Consider the following 21,194-nt stretch of genomic DNA (forward strand, 5'->3'; position numbering starts at 1 on the left):
GGCATCATCATCGATTGGTGTAATTAGATCAACAGATTAAGCATTTCGTTGAGCTGATGAAGGTCATCGTCATCTATATAGAGGAGCCCTCTCATCATTGGCTCCTCTATCATCGTCGATCACCACAGTTTTTGGTACCGTCTCGGGCGCGACGCTCATCTCCTCGACATCCGGGGATGACTCAGGTGCTGCATTCTTTACCCTTTTATTTCTTCCCCCAGCCGCGGAGGAACGTCTCCTTTTTGGTTGCTTGTTCTCCTGTCGGAGACTCCGAGAAGAAGCACTTGCACCAGAAGCAGGCCTGGAGATAGCTGTTCGGGTAAAAGCCTCATGCAGCAGCCTCGCTGCATCAACATGATCAGCCAAAACATCCTCCTCGGGGACAACAACTGAACCCTGGGGTAGACCTGAATTCAACAAGAGAAAGAGGTTAATCGATTTTCTTATATGAAAGGAAAAAACAAGATGAGTTCAACCTACTATAATTTTTGGCCTTCCACCCATATTTAAGGGCTAGTTATTTCCACGTACGGGTCTCGGACATAGTGACATCTAAAATCTTTTGGACCCATTGGTCCAAGCCTTCAACCCTCGGTAGAACCCACTGAATTGCTGAAACAAGTGAAAGAAGAGAAATAAGTAACAACATGGGGAGATCTTTAACTAAAAGATGAGGCAAACGATGAACTTATGAGTGCGGTTCCATAATTTTGGAAAGGATGAAGCCGTGGACGGAATGATATCCCTGGTGGAAATTACAACGAACCGTTCTATTCACCCACGGTCGTTATCATCATCCATGATGGCTAGAAGAGTATGATGGCCATGTTTTATAAAATTTATCATTCCCCCGCGAAAAATCTTGGGGAATAAAGGTTCATTAATCGAGCTACGGGTAGCTCCTCTCCTGTCTCCTGGAATAGATGCCGAAGACAAGCAATTGTCCACCACACAGAAGGACTTACTTGTGTCAGGCATACCTGGTAACAGGTGCAGAACTCTACAATAACGAAGTCAAGCTCCCCACTCAAAGAGAACGACCCCAAAGTGAAGGGATACGTATAAAAATACATGAAACCTTTCTTGGGTAAGGTTATCCGATCCGCCAGATCAGGAGCGATAATATCTAAATCATGGCAATGGCAGTCTTCTTTCACAACAGGAATACTGGAAGGATGGATGGAAGAAGGGTACACGTCAACGGCCCACGTACGAGGGTTAGAGGACGGATACTTCTCTTCGAAGTCTTTAGTTGTGATAAGACTTTTTGGGATGATGGTGCTCTCCGTAGGAGGAGCAGCGTCATCAGCTTTACCTTTGTTTTTTGAGGAACTAGAGTTTTTGGAAGAAGAAACCATTTTTATCAGAAAGGAAGAAAGGGTTTCTCTGAAGAAGAAGGTTAAAGAAACGTTGAAGACAAAATATGAGTTGAGTAAAGAGAGTTTGAGAAAGTTTGGAAAATTATGAAGTGTAAATGAAGAAGTTTGATGTGTATAAGTAAAGGAATAGGCGACTAAAATCGTGGCCATAATTACCTCAATAACCGGCAAAAGTGATGCTAAATCGTAGAATGACGGGTATTTGGGGCAATAAATGCGGAGAGACGTGTGTCTAATCAACTGTCAAAAACTTTTCAGAGGGGGTCAGAGAATTTTTCGCCAAAAATAGTTATCTCTACCAACTTCCCGGTAACACAAAGTTATGCGATCGAAAAGAAGGGGGACTATCTGCATAGGGTAAAATATGCTCATACTTAATGTTCACATGAGAAAGCAACACGTGGAGCCGAAGACAGAAGACAGTTGAGCCCGAAGACAATGGTCTTGTTTGTTATCAGAAAGAATGATATTCATAAAGTCGAAATAAATGCCTACTACCTGGTAGAATTTGATGAAGAATATTCCATGGTATTAAGTGCACGGTCTGTTACAGAGAATAAGGCATTTACACCTACCGTTACACATTCTTCAATGGACCTCATAATTGTCATTTAAGAGGGGCTTGATCCTAGGACATTGTTTCTTAGGTGCAACTATAAATAATGAGCTCTACCATCATTGTAAAGGACATGAATTTTCTGACAAGCATACACTATATTCTATCAAAAGCTCAACAACATTTTATTTTCTTGCTTACTTATATTGTTCTTACTGTCTCCGGAAGCTTTGCGCCCGGAACTAAGATATGTGTTGTTTTATCTCAATTTCAAGGTTAGGTCTTACATTTTTGTTTAATTCATTTATCATTTGAGGATCAAATCGATTCACTTGTCTATATTCCACATATAAATTCAACTATACTATTTTATGGGTAAACAGTTTGGCGCCCACCGTGGGGCATAGACAGCTGTGTAATTAAACTGATCCCTACATCTATTACTAACTTGTTTGATTTTTTGTTCGTAGAAAAAATTGTTGAAAATGGCAGATAACGATGTCAACATCGCACACAACATTGAGGCCCAAGTAAATCAGCCTCACCATGAGGATTCAATCAGTAATACCGGTAACGAGGGGGATGAGGCCACGCCGGACGATATCTGCCACATGTTCGAGAAGCGACTCCTCATGATGTTAAAGACGAGCACATCATTGAAACAGTAAGGATCTTGAAAGAATAATAAGAGGCCATTATAGGCCATCTTACACGACAGGATCAGGTCATGACGGAGCTGAAGTAAGCATTGTCGGGTGATTCCAACAATGCAAATGGACAAGGTCTAGTCCCTCATGGTGCTCCCGCAAATCAAACAACACAGAGGGTCGACAACAACACCCCGAGGGGCGAGGTCGACTTTGATGGGGCTGGGGGGAATGGTAGCAGATCCGGTCACAACAACGAGAGTAATCCCTTTAAAATCGAACTCATGCAATTTATGAGGGAATAAACACCCGAATAGATCAAATCCCAGGTGCACCATCAATGCTGAAAGGGCCGAACTCAAAGAAGTTTACACAATTGCCATTCAAATCAAGCGCGGCACCATAATTGATCCTAAATCGATTTAAAATGCTAGACGTGCCAAAGTATGATGGGACTTCAGATCCCCATGAGCATATCACCACCTATACAATGACAATGAAGGAAAACGATTAGGCTCCACATGAGATTGAGTTAGTTTAGTGAATAAATTTGGGGAGACACTCACGAAGGGGGCCCTAATGTGGTATTCACTCTTCCCCGAGCATTCCATAGATTCCTTCGAGATGCTCGCGGATTATTTCATTAAGGCCCATGACGGAGCCAGGAAGGTACACTCCCGAAAGGTCGACATATTCAGGATTGCACAAAGAGAGTCGGAATTGTTTTAGGAGTTCATGACCAGATTTCAGAAGGAAAGGATGTTGTTGTCGGCCGTACCGGACGAATGGGCTGTCGCGACCCCTTTTTCTCGCGAAATCGGGCTTCGACATATGACCACTCTTCTTTTCTAGGAGGTATTAAAATAAGAGAGTCTCCACCTAACGGTTTAAGGTGAGTTAGCGCACCTATTATGCAAATGACTCTGTTTGACTAGTCAACGCCACCAAAGATCGGGTAAGGGCTCAAGTTACCTCAAAGAGAAGGTGTTAGGCACTCCTTGAGGTCCACAATTATGGGTCCCGGCTGAACTTAAGATTATGTGGATTGTGATTAAGCTAGGTGATCAAATAAATAAAGGAGTTCAGAAGTCACATAACTTTATTACAACATGATTGACACATATCTTAGTGCGAATATAGGGATACAACTATTTAGATCTAGGGAGGGGTCCTAAGTTTTTTAGCCTAAAGGATCACCCCGTGCAACATAAATAATACTTCGTAACTCCCTCAAGATGGGGTGTTACTCATATTATTCAGCGGGTACAGACTATCATCTCCTGCTACCCGATTACTATGTTATAGTTATTACCTAAAAGCGTTCTAATTCAATTATAGGCCGTACCCTATGCGTGCACTACTCGTCCCATACCTATGGTCCAGGAGGTATTGGACCTTTACTTTGGATGGTTCTAGACCTCACTTAGGTTGCTCAGAAATGTCAAAACTAGGCGACATACAAAACACATTGGACTTCACATATAGGCAGTCAAGGCTCAAGTTTACCTCCACACTTAAGCAACAAATGCACGCAAACACATATACTAATCAGGAATCTGCAGAATCCTATAGACATGCTTTCTAGGCGATCAAAGTATGCAAGTGATTTCAGATGCAGGATATAGCTTATAGACAGAATCATATGGGTATCATAAACTAATTGTTGGGAGTTTTAAGTTACCAATCCTATATGTGCGATGCCTAAGTGATTTACGCAGTTGGGTACAACAGAATCTGTTAGGGAAAGAGTCCCAGAATTATTCATACGACGGGCATGAAGCAATGTTTGAATGGTCTAACATTAACCAATTATAGCGAGCAATTATTTTCTATAGGCAGGATCTCTAACGCATAGTACTTTAGAGCTTATTTTATTTATACTTAGTCCTATGAACAAGATTTCTAGTGATCAATGTGGTACAATAGCAAATGAAGTGATCAAAAATTCCATAGGCATAATTTTTAGTGAATAACTGAAGCGAATTGAAGGAAAATTCATTTGTTCCTCTAGGCAGGTTTCTAGTATATTCGAAAGTAATCATGCAAGTTGAAAGGGTGCTTACTCCCTATAAGCATGTTGTGTGTAAACACGTAGCAGTAGACATAGTATTTGAACTCATGATTAATAGTAAACAGGCAGTGCCTGTGTGTTTCTCCTAATTGAACAACACATATAGCGAACACATTATCAAGTCCTATAGGCATGTCATCTACCCATCGCATGTAAATATTAAGATCTACCCCAATTCCCTTTTACTAACAACCCCAATAGTTTATACAAAGATTATTACAGGTCCAACAATGAGTAAAAATATTACATAACAGTGAACAGGCCCACAATAGGCCCAAATAAAATAACTAAATACCCAGCCTTACTAGGCCTTCAACAAAGAACCACGCTCAATACACGATCATGGGTCCATAGAATAGCCCATACCCATTCAAATAAGCCATAACACCAAGTGTTGCACCACTTGGAACAACCAATATAGACATGCAGTACATGACGGGGAAATAGAGTATTAGGGACGGTTTTGGAGGTTGAGAGTATGACTAGGACCAAGCCCTAGTATGCCAGAGTTTACAAGGGTCTCAATTGGACTCCGAGCAGTGCTCACACTAGGGGGGTCGACAATAAAACCTAAATAGCCTTGGCTTTCAGCCGGCTAAGAATGAGAATTCAAAATAGCATGAGTAGAAAATAAGGAGAGTGGATAGTGATAGAGGGACATAATTAGGTACTACACCAAGTTAAGCATACAGAGCAACTAATCTAGCAGGCCAACATGTTCAGCAAGAGAGCAAAGCACCACATAGATAGTCTCATATTGAAAGAAATTGGGGAAGAAATAGGTTTACAAGATATACATTATCATTCATGACATTAAACCAATTAGTACCTAAGAGGTTCGGATTAAGCTAAGCATGCATCTTAGTATCATAAGACAAACATGTTAATTCTCATCAGGAGACAAGATTGCATTGAAACATGATAGGGAGCACACATTATGACAATCCAAGCAATCACTGAAGGAACATGGGATTAAGACATACTGGGGGTATATTAGTAGGGAAGCAAGATCACAGCTGAGGGAAAAGGTCTTATAACATTAAAACACATTATGTATGTAAGACAAGCATCATAGAGATTCAGTACAGAGTGAAGAGTAAGCTCATGTTCAATAGCACATGTAGGTATTCTAGCACCGACACAATAGACTATTTACCTAAAAAAGGTCCAGATTGTGCTAAGTATAGGTCTTGATGTTATGAAACAAACATGTTAACTCTCATCAGTGAACAAGACAACATTTAGCCATGATAGGGGAACACACATTGTGACAAGTCAAGTAATCACTGAAGGAACAAGGAATTAAGTGAGCCGAAGACATGCTGGGGGACATATTATCAAGGAAGAAAGGTCATAGTTGATAGAAAAATCTTAATACAGATTAGAACACATTACATATGCAAGATAATCATTCCAGAGATTCAGAACAGAGTGAAAATAAACTCATGTCAAATGGCAAACGCAGGCATTCAAGTATTGACCAGTAGACTAATTAACTATGGAAGGTCTAAGTTATGCTAGGGATTCATCTTAATATCAAAACATTTCAAACATGGTAGGGAAAACAAGTTGAGATAATTGTTCTATAATTGAAAGCCATCATTAAAGGGGTATGAGATCAAGTGAGCATGATGATTGACACAATAGCAGAGAAACAAGTCATAATTAACAGTGAAGGTCTTAACACAAGTTATTATAGATGTGAGGCATTCATTACAGAGATTCAGGACGAAGCAGGTAAGCATATTCATGAACATTCAGACACTAATACACTAGCTAAACGAGCTTAGGAGGGTTCAGATTATCCAAGTTAGACATAGACAATCTCAGAACTAGCAGCATTAGGAAGAGTTAAATGCTAGAGAGATTTAAAACGAGTGTAAAGCTAACCGAGTTGTGCATAAAAGTAGCCCAGAAACACATTAAGCCATAGATTTCAGAAGCGAGAGTATACGCAAATCAGAGACACATAAAAAATGAAATTGCAAAAGATCAAGTGACTTACCAGTTAAACGGACAACAACAAAGAATAAAAATTCCACAAAACCCAGAATCTCAATGTGTCAAAGTTCCCAAGAGCTTCAGAAGAACTCCAGGTAATACTTGCACCAAGAGAAAGTTCAAATAATAGAATCTCAGTGGCCTTGGCTTTTAGCCGGCCAAAATGAAGTACAGAATAAGAGAATGAGGGAATCATAGAACAAAGCTCCAATTTTTAGTGAAAGTTTATCGATTCCAGTCTCTGGTTCAAAGGGGAATGGGGAGGGGTTTATATAGTGACAGAAATCAAACCAGTAAACAAGTAAAACTGTAAAATCAAACATAAATAAGGAAGTATTAACATGCATAATCAATAAAAATCGGATTAGGGAAAAAATAGGTAAATCCTAATTGACAGAAATCAAAGATTGGCCGAAAATCTTGGCTAATTAGACCCATATAGCCATGGTCATGATGTATATAGACTAAATAATGTCCAGATTCAAGTGATTGAAGTTGAATGGCCGGATTCTGAGAGATAGTACTTGCCATGTTTAGGCATGTACTAGGTGATACCATAGTTTTGTAGAAATAACGAGATAACACACAAAAGGTAAGGAAATCAAGGGAATCCATGATTGAGACGAATTTGGAGAGATTTGAGGGGGCGGCTAGGGTTACTGTGGAGAGAGGAGAAGGTTCGAGAGGATTTGGGGGGGCGGAAGGGCGAAAATGGGTCTTTAGGTTTTAGGGTAAGGGGTAATATAAAACGGATAGGTTAATTATGGGCCGTTGATCATTTGAGATCAACGGCCAAGATCACAAGGGAAACGGGGCGGGTTATTTGAGACGGGTACCGACCGAGTTTGAGACTAAGGGTCGTTTGTCTTTGGACTAGGATGGACTGGGCTAAGGTTTGGGTAGTTTTGGGCCACTAATGTGGTCCAAAATTGGTTAGAATGGGCTATTATTTAAATACCCAAAATTTTATCAAAATGATTTATAAAAAATGCTTAATAAATAAATAAAAATTATTATTTATGCACTAAAATGCTTAAAATAATAACTTAGTATTATAAAAAATATAAATATGCTATTTTGACACAACTAATATAAAATAAAGAGTAATTGTGTATGAATATAGGTCATTATTGCAAAATTAGATTAATAGCTTAAAATGCTAATATAATTATATAGAATGAAATAAAATATTTGAAACATATATTATAGGTAAAAAATAATAATTTTAGGTAACTAGATATTTATATAATTAAAATGCAAGAAAATTAATTTAAGAGCTCTAAAAATATAGAAAATTATATGAAATGCTTGTATAGATTTGTAAACTAAATAATGATGTGTAAAATGCTATTTTGAAGGCATGTATATATAATTTGGAAAATATGAGGGCAAAATTAGGTATCAACAACTGTCCCTCTTTACCTCGGAATGATGAAAGAGTTGTCGGGTAAAGAATATGATGATCAATTTTGGCTGAATTGAGTGAGGGATGGTGTGATTTGAAAAATGGGGCCGAACCCTGGTTCCTGAGTTGCCTACATATCCCCGGTGTCTCGGGAATCAGGCCGTGTGTAGTTCTGGATCCAACGGTGAACTGAACCGATGGAGTTGTCATAGGAACGGTCGTATGCTTCGTAAAGGGTTCTTTTGGGTAGGACAATATCAGATGAATTTATACGAAATCATAAATGCGAATCTGAAACGTTATGGATGTGTCTCAAAATGAGTATCTGAACGGTTATCAAGTAAGAGTGGGTAACCGATGGTGATCGATTGCGTTTGAAGTAATTGCAGGATGTGAACGTTGAACGGAAACTGGGCAAAGATTGCTCCCGTTAGGAGAACAATTACTTCCTGGATTACCTGCAAAACTTAAAACATGATGCATGCAAATATATATGGGTTATTACGAAAATCCAAACTTGATGCAAATTCCCTTTGGACCATGAAGATCGTCTTCGGACGGTGAGGATGATATCCTCAGACCATGGCGTCCTGGGCTATGAAGTGTATGATAAGGGATTCGTAGGCCATGAAATGATGTTCTCAGGCCATGAGGATGGTGCCTTTGGACTATGACGTATTTGAATAATGATGTACAATTTTGAGAGATCCTCAGGCCATGGAATAGTGTCTCCCGGCTATGAGGATGATGCCTTCGGACTATGACGCCTTCGTACAAAATGGCGATATTTCAGCCTATGAAGTGTAAAGATATGACGCTTGGTCATATGCGAAGATGAGACAAGACAAGGCTTAGTCTTGTGTAAGATGAGGGCAGTGCTTAGCCCTAGGTGAACAGAGGATAGTGCTAGGTCTTAGATGACGTAGTGGAGATAGTATTTAATCTTGAGGAAAAGGCAGTGCTTAGCCGTATGCAAGAGGGGGAGGCAGGGCTTAGCCTCATGCAAAAATAGGAGATAGTGCTTAGTCTCATGCAAAGAAGGGAAAGCGGTGCTTAGCTTCATGCAAAATAGGAGACAATGCTTAGTCTCATGCAAAGAAGGTAGTGCTTAGCCTTGTGCAGTTAAGGAGGCAATGCTTAGCCTTATGCAGTTAAGGAGGAGATGCTTAGCCTCGTGCAAATAGGAGACAATGCTTAGTCTCATGCAAAGAAAGGAGACAATGCTTAGTCTCATGCAAGGAAAGGAAGTGCTTAGCCTTATACAATTAGGGAGGCAGGGCTTAGCCTCATGCAAAATAAGAGACAATGCTTAGTCTCGATGTAAGGAAAGGCGGTGCTTAGCCTTATGCAGTTAAGGAGGCAGGGCTTAGTCTATGCAAAATAGGAGACAATGCTTAGTCTCATGCAAAGAAAGGAGACAATGCTTAGTCTCATGCAAGGAAAGGCAATGCTTAGTCTTATGCAATTAGGGAGGTAGGGTTTAGCCTCATGCAAAATAGGATACAATGCTTAGTCTCGATGTAAGGAAAGGCAGTGCTTAGCCTTATGCAGTTAAGGAGGCAATGCTAAGCCTCATACAAATAGGAGACAATGCTTAGTCTCATGCAAAGAAAGGAGACAATGCTTAGTCTCATGCAATTAGGGAGGCAGGGCTTGGCCTTATGCAAAGAAAACGATGAGTGATAGTAGAGTGTTTCTTAACTGGAGATGCTTGGTATAGATAATCTGCTATCTTAAAGGTAGTGACCTGACGTGTCTGCAGATATTATTGTCTTACTATGCCTGCATCCAAAGAAAAATTATGAGTTTTGTAGGGGAAGGTTGGTTCGCGCTTTTGTCTTTTGCTTTGCCTGTGCTCCTATCTTGAGATCCTGTTTGAGTCACCCTGGTTAGCATCTGGCTGTTTATAGAAATAAAGTTTTCTGAAAGAAATGCGTGCATTTGATGAATGTAGTTATTTAAAATATAGTAGTATGCAATATCGACTAAGTTAGATGAACCAATGACTGTGACATATTTTAGAGACATTGCGGCTTCCTTGCTCTAGAATTTTGAGGGTCCTCCTCAAATTTCTGCCCCAGTTTAAAAGCAATTCCTTGACTGTTCTGTGTATGGCGAAGTTGGCTGGACTTGCTTTAGAATTTTGAGGGTCCTCCTCAAAATTCTGCCCCAGTTTCTGACCATGGTAAAAAATGAAGATTTTATTGAGATGTGACTGAACCCACAGGGCTGCCTACGTATCCCCTCTTAAACGGGAAGCAAGTCAAGCGTAGTTCAGTTACATCAGATGAAGAAATGTAAATAATCTAAACATAGTATCTCTTGATTGCGTCTGAGTTGATAAGTTTTGGCCAAACTTCTCCATCCATCTCTGCGAGTATGAGCGCTCCTCCTGTTAGTACTCTGTTAACCATGTAGGGCCCTTTCCAATTGGGTGAAAATTTCTCTTCGGCTTCATCTAGATACGGGAAGATCCGCTTCAGCACTAGTTGCCCCGGTGTGAATTGTCTAGGCCTGACCCTTTTGTTGAAAGCTCTGGACATTCTGTTCTAGTAAAGTTGACCGTGACATACTGCGTTCATTCTTTTTCCGTCAATGAGAGCCAGTTGCTCATAACGACTTCGTATCCATTCTGCATCACTGAGTTCAGCCTCTTGTATGATTCTCAAAGAATGAATTTCTAATTCGGCGAGAATGACGACTTTAGTGCCATAGACCAGCAAATAAGGAGTTGCCTGGTTAATATGCGAACCGTGGTACGATATCCAAGTAGGGCAAATGGTAACTTCTCGTGCCATTGTTTTTGATTATCTACCACCTTCCTTAATATCTTTTTGATGTTCTTATTGGCGGCTTCTACAACTCCATTTGTTTGTGGCCTGTATGATGTGGAATTCTTATGCTTGATCCTGAAAGTTTCACACATGGATATCATCAATTCACTGTTAAGGTTGGCGGCGCTGTCGGTGATGATTGATTCCGGTGCCCCGAATTGACAGACAATACGATCCCTAACGAAATCTGCGACGACCATTTTAGTTACAGCCTTGTAAGATACGGCTTCAACCCATTTTGTGAAATAATCTATGGCCACTAGGATGAACTTGTGCCCATTTGAAGCGGCGAGTTTGATTGGATCGATGACATCCATCCCCCCAAGTGGAGAAAGGCTAAGGTGTACTTGTTGCATTGAGTTCATTGGGTGGCACTTGTATCATATCCGCATGTACTTGGCATTGATGACACTTTTGGACATACCTGATGCAGTCCGTTTCCATAGTCATCCAAAAATATCATGCTATTAATATCTTCTTAACTAAAACAAAGCCATTCATGTGTGGTCCGCAAGTTCCGGCATGTATCTCTTCGAGCAATTTGGATGCTTCCTTGGCGTCGACACACCATAATAATCCTAGATCTAGAGTCCTTCTCTATAGAATTCCTCAACTTTGGAAGAAATGGTTGGACAATCTTCAGAGTGTGCGTTTCTGAGTATGATTTACGTGCTCCGGGTACTCTCTTTTTGTCAAGTATTCTTTCATGTCATGAAACCACGGATTCCCATCAGTTTCTTGTTCAACATGAGCACAATAAGCTGGCTGATTATGGATCCTTACTGGAATATGATCGATGAAATTCTTGTCTGGGTGTTGTATCATGGAAGATAGAGTGGCCAATGCATACAAACTCATTCTAGATTCTCGGAACATGTTTGAACTCTATTTTTGTAAACCTCTTCATCAACTCTTGTACGTAGTACAAATATGGCAATATTTTGGTATTCTTTGTAGCCCATTCTCCTAGAATCTGATGTACCAAAAGGTCTGAATCTCCAATTACCAGCAATTCCTGAACGTTCATGTCAATGGCCAACTTGAGCCCCAAGATGCAAGCCTCGTATTCTGCCATATTATTGGTACACAGAAACCTGAGATTTTCGGATACTGGATAGTGTTGACCTGTTTCTGACACTAAAAGTGCTCCAATACCTACTCTTTTGAAGTTTGCAGCTCCATCGAAAAACATTCTCCAACCATCATAGGTTTCGGTGATATCTTCTCCTACGAATGAAACCTTTTCATCGGGAAAATACGTTTTCAGTGGTTCGTATTCTCCACCCACAGGATTTTCTGCCAGATGATCTGCCAACGCTTGCCCCTTGACCGCCTTCTGAGTTACATAGATGATGTCGAACTCACTCAGTAGTATCTGCCATTTTGTCAACTTTCCCGTAGGCATGGGTTTCTGGAATATGTATTTTAACGGATCCATTCTTGATATAAGATATGTGGTGTAGGCACAGAAATAGTGCCTCAACTTCTGAGCTATCCACGTCAAAGCGCAGCAGGTGCGCTCCAGCAAAGAATATCGTGCTTCGTAAGGTGTGAAATTCTTACTTAGATAGTACATGGCATGTTCATTTCTTCCCGTCTCATCGTATTGTCCCAAGACACAACCGAAAGCTCCATCCAGTACAGATAAATAGAGTAGCAGTGGTCTCCCAGGTTCTGGTGGGACCAAAACAGGTGGTTTGGATAAATATTCCTTGATCTTGTCAAAGGCTTTCTGGCATTCTTCAGTCCAACTTGTTGCAGCGTCTTTCTTTAACATTTTGAAAATCGGTTCATAAATCACAGTTGATTGTGCTATGAAACGACTGACGTAATTGAGACGCCCCAAGAAACTCATCACATCTTTCTTGTTCTTCTGAGGTGAAAAATCTTTGATAGCCTTGATCTTTGACGGGTCTAGCTCAATTCCTCGGCGGCTAACGATGAACCCTAACAACTTTCCAGCAGGGACTCCGAAGGCACATTTTGTGGGATTTAGTTTCAGGTTGTATCTACGAAGTCGATAGAAGAATTTCCTCAAATCTGCTATATGATATGTGCTTCTCTTGGATTTGGTGATGACATCATCCACGTACACCTCTATATCCTTGTGTATCATATCGTGAAAAATGGTTGTCATGGCCCTCATATAGGTGGCTCCATCATTCTTTAGGCCAAACGACATCATTTTGTAACAATATACTCCCCATGGTATAATAAAGGCTGTCTTTTCGGCATCCTTTTCATCCATCCAGATCTGATGATATCCCGCGAAGCAATTCACAAAGAATTGGAGTTCATGCTTGGCACAGTTGTCAATCAGTATGTGTATATTGGGCAAAGGGAAATTATCTTTGGGACTTGCTCTGTTTAAATCCCGATAGTCGACACACACTTTGACCTTCCCATCTTTCTTTGGAACTGGCACAATGTTAGCCAACCAGGTCGGATATTCAACCACTATGAGAACCTTAGCTTTGATCTGCTTGGTGACTTCCTCTTTTATTTTCAGGCTCATATCTGGTTTGAACTTTCTGAGCTTTTGCTTTACAGGCGGACACATAGGGTTGGTAGGTAGTTTATGAGCCACTACGGACGTGTTCAAATCGGTTATATCATCATAGAACCATGCAAAAATATCCTCATACTCCTTCAAGAACCGGATGTACTCTTCCTTCTCTGACGGTGATAGGTGAATGCTTACACGCGTTTCCTTAACTGTTTCGGAGTCTCCCAAATTAACTGTTTCGGTCTCATCCAAATTGGACTTAGGCTTGTTTTCAAAGTTTTCCACTTCTCTGACAATTTCCTCGGGTATTATATCTTCTTCCAGATCCTCTGAATCATTATCCTTATGTTGCGTAGTCTCATTACATATCACAGTCGTAGGTTCATCGGGATAGGTAATAATAATGCTGTAGAGAAAAAATGTAAATAATAATAATAAATACTAAAATAACAATGCATTAGATAAATCTTGAAAGCGTCAAACAAGTACGGCTCGATGACTCGAGCAATTATTTCAAAACAAAATATGCTTAAAACAAAATACTGAAAATGTCTTAGATGCTCATAAAATTTCTTTCAAAATAAATGGTGCTAATTGCCAGGCTACCCAGGAACTCGACGGGCCTTTGATGGTGCAGCAGTCTAGTTCTTGAGAATAGCTCCCTTCTCCATGGTCTGAATAATAAGGCCTTCCTCCTCCTTCTCCTCCTCCTTCTTCTCAACTATCGCACTGCAATCCGTGTCTTCATCATCCAGAAACAGATTCCTTATGCTGGCTAGAACTTCATCTTCTTCGAACTCCCACATCATGTTAGCTTGATGAAATAACTAGCTCAAATATGGTACTAGTTGCTCTAGAGGGTAATAAGGACCACGCCATGGTGGCGACCAATTCTGATACTCGTGCCAGGTGTATTCATACCCAAGCCTAAAAGTTGTGTTGTGACGCTTTAGTTGTATCGGTTTGGTGATTCCCTGGAGATTCTTAACGAGACCCTTGCCAGGTTCATACCCTGTCCATGCCAATATGCCTTCTGTCTTACTGCTCTACCATTTGTCCTTTTCAATTGCGTTGACGCGCTCGATGCGATGGTATGTTTATCTACTTAACTTCCTTCTATTCTCAATGACCGGAATAGTTTGATTGGTGTAAATGGGATTACTTCCGTCTCCATGGATGATCACTTCCTGATGGTTCCATTCAAACTTCATGACCTGATGTAGAGTAGAAGCTACGGCCCCAGCGGCATGTATCTAAGGTCGTCCCAATAATAGGTTGTAGGTAGCAGATATATCCAACACTTAAAACTCAACATCAAACTAGGTTGGACCCATCTGTAGGCTGAGGTTGGTCTCCCCAATTGTGGCCCTTTGAGACCCATCAAATGCTTTCACATTCATACTTCCTGCTCGTATCTCGTGCAGGCCTTTACCCAATCTTTTTAGAGTAGTTAATGGACATATGTTGAGACTCGAACCCCCATCTATCAGGACTCTGGCAATGAACTTGTCCTCAAACTGCACTATGATATGCAGTGCCCTGTTGTGACTTAGTCCTTCTGGTGTCAACTCGTCTTCATGAAAAGTGATCTTGTGGCTTTCCAACACTTGCCCTACTATGTTGGCCATATCTCCACTGGTGATGTTGTTAGGTATATAGGCTTCATTCAACACCTTCATCAGGGCATTCTTATGTGCCTCGGAGTTTTGCAGTAGTGATAAAATAGATATTTGAGAAGGGGTTTTGTTCAGATGATCAACCACAAAATACTCTCTTGCCTGCACCCTTCTCCAAAGATCATCTGGGCCAGTCTCAATGACAAGCAATTTAGATGCAACTTCTTTGCTTGTTACTCCCAAATGCTCGGGTGTATAAACCCTACCAGTTTTGGTCATGCCTTGCGCTGCACCTGTTTCTTCTATTTTTGCCTTTCCTTTCCTTCTTGCTTCCGCAACATAATCCCATGGTATAGCATTAGACTTATAAGACGGCGTAGGTGCTACCATCACGGTGAAGGGCAATGTTACTTCAACATCAAACGGAGTTGGTGTAGCTACCTCAACTTCAATTGGTGCCTGAGTCTGTACCATGATAGTTGTGAGACTGACTGGAGATGTTTCAGAATTATCCCTTTCTCAAATGAGTCCAATTGACCCCTCTGAGTCCCATTCTTCATCGGTCTCTATCACGTTTACTCCTCCACACCTGTGATCTGGGAGAGGATTGTTATGGACATTAGGTGAAGCCTCATTTGCCTGTATGACTTTGGTGTCAATTAGTGTCTGAATCTTATTCTTCAACGTACGACACTCATCAGTAGTATGACCTTTTATGCATGAGTGATAGGCACATGTCTTATTTGGGTTAATCCACTGGGAAGAGTTTTCCATAGCAACAACGGGAATGGGAGTGATATAACTGGCAACCTTCAGTCTCTCGTACAATTGGTCTATGGGTTTAGCAATTGGGGTGTATTGTCTGGGTGGTCTACAGTCAAAATTTGGTCTAGGTTTTTGGTAGTTTTGGCAGGCTGGTGGTGAGTGGTAGTATGCTGGTTGGGTGTTATAAGTATGGTAAGTGGCGGTAGGTTGTTGGTATTTGGGAGGTGAAGGCTGATATGTGGGTGAAGGTGTTTGGTATGTAAGAGGAGACTTTGGACCTTGGGCTACCATCACCACACCTACTTCTTTCTTCTTGGAGATACCTCCTGACTGTAAGGCTTTATTTGTGGCTCGGAGTGCTTCAAAATTTGTCACCATTCCTCTTTTGATCCCTTCTTCTATTCTTTCTCCCAATTTGATCATGTCAGAAAATTTATGGTTTTCAATAACCATCAGTCTTTTTTAGTATTGCAGATCCTGAGTTCTAACGAAGAACTTATTCATCTGTTCTTCTTCCAGTGATGGCCTTACCTTTGCGGCTTCAGACCTTCACCGGGTAGCATAGTCGCGGAAAGTTTCCGTTGGCTTCTTCTTGAGATTCTGAATGTAGAAAATGTCTGGTGCGTTTTCTGTGTTAAACCTGAACCGATCCATGAAATACGATGCCATGCTCACCCAATTAACCCATTTCTTTGGGTTCTGACTGATGTACCAGGACAGGGCATCTCCAGTGAGGCTTCTCATGAACAGTTTCATGCGGATTCTTTCATCCTTGCCAACCCCTACAAGCTTGTCACAATACGTTCTCAAATGCACCTTCGGATCACCAGTCCCGTCGAACATTTCGAACTTAGGAGGTTTGTAACCTTCTGGCAGTTCTATATCTGGTTGAATACACAAATCTTCATAGTTCAAACCCTCAATGCATTTTCCCCCTTCGACACTTTGAAATCTGCAGTAAGTTTCTTGAGTTCTTCCGCCATGTTCTTGATGAGCAGGTCCTTCTCAGTGGATTCAGGTATGTATAGGGTCTGTTGTGGGGTGTGAGGTAAGGTTTCCACATATATGGGATTGCTTTGGTGGATTCCGGGAATCTGGGTATAATGGTGGTCATTGGTTGAGTTTTGCGGGTCAGGAGTAGGATGTGGTGCATTCTGAGGGGTGTGGTATGTGGTTGTTTGTGGGTATTGAGTTGGGTGGTGATGGTGTTGTTGAGGAGTAGGTATCGGTGGAGGGTTTTGTTTATGAGGAGGTGTGGCGTATTGATGTGGTGCCGGAGGATTTTGCGTATTTTGTGTGTTTTGGGGAGGTACCGGGTTTTGGGCGTTTGTGTTTTGTTGATTAAGGTCGGGGACGTTTAGGGTGAGGGAAAGGTTTTCCAAGTTCTGTACCTGCTCAAGTTCCCCTTGTAGCTCCAATATTTTCTGTTCCAGACATAGTACCAATTCATTCTGTGCTGGAGTATTCCGACCGTCCAAGGTTTCAACGTTCTCTGCATTGTCCTTTCTGATACCGCTTAAATCGTCCATTTTTTCTTTCCCTTTGCTTCTGCCTTTAGGATCACTTGGTGGAGGAGGAGGTGGAGGACTTCTAGATCCAGTGTGATATACGGATGATACCAGTATGCACGAACCAACATTTGGGGAATTGGAATAAACAAAAGAAAAAAAAAACAAAAAAATGGTAACCATGTCGGTGAGGGATATTGAAAGGATGTTTGCGATATTGAACATGTGTTGCAGAATCAGTAAATAAATTAGCGTCCTAATTTTTGGGACCTCGTTGTGCCCGAGGTAGGCCTAAGAGACACATAGACTTGGAGAAAATTGATGCCAATAATTGTGTCATTTCATTAATGCGAAAATGAATCAGATCCATACTAAAACGACAATAATAAGAAAATTACTAATGGCATTTGCCTTATTACAATCGAAATCTAAAACTAGGCTAAAAAGTAGTAAATAACATCATTTCCTAATCTATTTGGCCCTAGAGGGACCTTCTCCATGCTTGGCCTTCTTGGATCCATCAATCAAGTTCCCCAGGTCGTGCATGTCCAATAGTAGGTAGGCCCTTGCTAGGTGCCCTCCCTCATTACCTTCCGTATTCTGACAATCCGAGAGCCTCTTCCTCATCTTCCCATCGAGTTCCATTAACCCGTGCTCCAAATATTCCTATCTTTCTGTTGATTTAGTAGCAATTTCTTTCCATTCGCCGATAGCTTCCATATCCACTTTGTGTTGTTCCAAATGTCTAGCTTCAGACTTGAAAACCCTCTTGCGCAGCATCCTATACTTGACTTGTGCTTCAGCAGCGTCATGTATAACCCTATTTTTTAGATTAATCCCTGGATTCACATCTCCCGCTATATCATCTACCAACCATGATGGGTAGAAGTATACATGGCCGGCATGGTACCTGTCTGGCTCGATAGTGTCATTCTCTACAACGACCTTTTGATTCCACATATGCTGGACCATATTGGAATACGTTCCCTTTAAAGTTCTCTTTATATTGTACCATGTTGGAAACCCGAGGTATAACCTACTTTCTTCTCGCTTGCCTCATTACTCTTATAGGAGCATAAAGATAGATTCCTCTTAACCCGATCAGCACTAAATGAGTAGTTTCTCTTGACCTGATGATGAACTCACTACTAGGGAACCATTCGAACATCCAATGTACCCTTTCGTCAGTCAAATTGCTGAAGAAACGCACCCAACTCATAGCATTTTCGGGTTGCGCGAACCTATCTGGGATAAATGTCATTCTTTTTGGATGATGGTAGGCTATGTAGTCATTCAATGGTCGTCGCAGAAGTTCCTGACGATATTTACCTCTCTGGAAATATTCTAATAACCAAACCTGTAGCAACATATTATAGCCCTCGAAATGCCCATACCTCTGCTTGCATCGATCTAGAGCTCGGTACATTTCGGCCAAGATCATGGGGATGATAGTGTAAGTTTGTCTTTCAATTCCTTCCATTAGAGTCATAGCGACCATGGCTAAACGAGTGTGGATCCTCCCCCCTTTCATCGAAAATATTAGCAACCCCAAGAAACAGACAATGAACACAAAAACTCGGCGGTGTGTCCAACCCAAAGAAGTAATAGCAAGTTCATCACGGTGAAGGCGATATGACTTGCTATGCCCATAACATTCATAAAGGAATTCAAATGGTATGTATGACTTCTTCAGACAGAGTAATTCATCATTTTTCTTGAAACCCATCATTTTCAAAAAACCGCAGGGAGTGCGATTTTCTGGTACTAATAAACCCGAACTATCCCATGGCAGCATAGCGAAGCCTCCTATTTCCTCTAAGAGAGGGGTCATCTCTACATTACCAAAGCAAAAGACAGCTTTTCTCATCCCAAAACATAGTGGCAGCCTCAATCAATGCGTTATTTGGCCGAATGTCCAATAAGGAAGGTAAATTTCCGAGGACCCTTTTCACATAATTCTGGTCACTAGGTGAGAGGTTCTTCCACCAATCAAGCAGCAAAGATGGGATGTTTTGAACCATGCCGAACCTGGGAACTTCGTGCCTCATTTTCTGCAAAACAAATAAAGTTAGCTCTTTCCCCCTCCGGGCCTGACTATTTACACATTAATGATCAACATATCTGCATGTTTTCTCCAAGTAATACACATAACGTGATGGTGTCCATTGAGATTATGGAAATCCCGTCGGACTTTGGACAAGGCTTATCTTAGTGGATTATCATGTGGACAGCGTTCTAATCCATACTAGGTTTGACATGATGCATGCATAGTTGATATTGGAGTGAGGTTTCTAGAAGGGTCTAGACCGGTACCCTCAAGTGGACAATTTGAGAGGGAAAGGCACGGAACTGTCGACTGCACCGCTGATCGACTAGTTTTACTGCAAATAAGCCTTTCCAAATTAAAAGGGTAATTTCTGGAAGAGCGCGGACACTCATCAAGTGCTGCTATGGTATTAGTTGGGCACGAGTGGAATATGATGTGGAGCATGCTTTGTGTAAAGATAATAACACATTGCCAAGTATTTTTATGATAAATATGTAAAAAGCGATAAATACAGTATTAAGGTAAAACATGAAAGAGAGACAAAGGAAGAAGTTAGTTAGTGGAATATATGCGAGAATGTTATAAAGCAAACAATATAGTAGTTTTTAAACAAATGAAGATCAGTTAGAGCAAATACGGGCGAATAGGGAAAGGGGCGTGCATGTCATAACAAATTTAAGAAAATAAAGGTGGAGAAGGGAAGGGACGTGCATGTTATAACGAGTTTAAACAAGTAAAGGCGAACGGGAAAGGGATGTGCATGTAATAGCAAAATTTAGCAAATAAATATGGAAAAGGAATGTGCGTTTTATAACAAAAGAAAACTAATCCACATAAGCCAAGTTCATTATGGTAAGAACGTAAGTATCCCCAGCAGAGTCGCCATGCTGTCGCGCCCCCTTTTTCTCGCGAAATCGGGCTTCGACATGTGACCACTCTTTTTTTAGGAGGTATTAAAAGAGGAGAGTTGCCACCTAACGGTTTAAGGTATGTTAGGGCACCTATTATGCAAATGACTTTGTTTGACTAGTCAACGTCACCAAAGATCGGGTAAGGGCTTAAGTTACCTCAAAGAGAAGGTGTTATGCACTCCTCGAAGTCCACAATTGTAGGTCCCGGCTGAACTTATGATAATGTGGATTGTGATTAAGCTAGGTGATCAAATAAATAAAGGAGTTCAGAAGTCACAGAACTTTATTACAACATGATTGACACAAATCTTAGTGTGAATATAGGGATACAACTATTTAGATCTAATAACGACATACAAAGAGAAAAGGGAGGGGTCCTAAGTTTTTTAGCCTAAAGGATCACCCCGTGCAATATAAATAATATTTCGTAACTCCCTCAAGATGGGGTGTTACTCATATTAATCAGCGGGCACAGAATATTATCTCCTGCTACCCGATTACTATGTTAAAGTTGTTACCTAAAAGCGTTCTAATTCAATTATAGGTCGTACCCTCTGCGTGCACTACCCGTCCCGTACCTATGGTCCAGGAGGTATTGGACCTTTGCTTTGGATGGTTCTAGACCTCACTTAGGCTGCTCAGAAATGTCAAAACTAGGCGACATACAAAACACATTGGACTTTACATATAGGCAGTCAAGGCTCAAGTTTGCCTCCACACTTAAGCAACAAATGCACGCAAACACATATAGCGATCAGGAATCTGCAGAATCCTATAGACATGCTTTCTAGGCGATCAAAGTAAGCAAGTGATTTCAGATGCAAGATATAGCTTATAGACAGAATCATGCGAGTATCATAAACTAATTGTTGGGAGTTTTAAGTTACCAATCATATATGATAGATACCTAAGTGATTTACGCAGTTGGGTACAACAGAATCTGCTAGG

The 21,194-nt window shown here is 41.0% G+C and overlaps 1 protein-coding gene across 1 annotated transcript; it reads right to left on the minus strand.

Annotated features, from left to right (window-relative positions):
* Nucleotides 1-10,739: 10,739 nt before the first annotated feature.
* LOC138907998 (uncharacterized) lies at nt 10,740-12,298 on the minus strand. The gene is made up of 2 exons (XM_070198627.1): nt 11,988-12,298; nt 10,740-10,968 (listed from the first exon to the last, which is right to left on the minus strand). The coding sequence occupies exons 1-2, from the start codon at nt 12,296-12,298 to the stop codon at nt 10,740-10,742; spliced, it is 540 nt and encodes a 179-aa protein (XP_070054728.1).
* Between the last annotated feature and the right edge of the window lie 8,896 nt (nt 12,299-21,194).

This window comes from Nicotiana tomentosiformis, chromosome 3, assembly GCF_000390325.3.
Source record: "Nicotiana tomentosiformis chromosome 3, ASM39032v3, whole genome shotgun sequence".
Classification (NCBI taxonomy): Eukaryota; Viridiplantae; Streptophyta; class Magnoliopsida; order Solanales; family Solanaceae; genus Nicotiana; species Nicotiana tomentosiformis.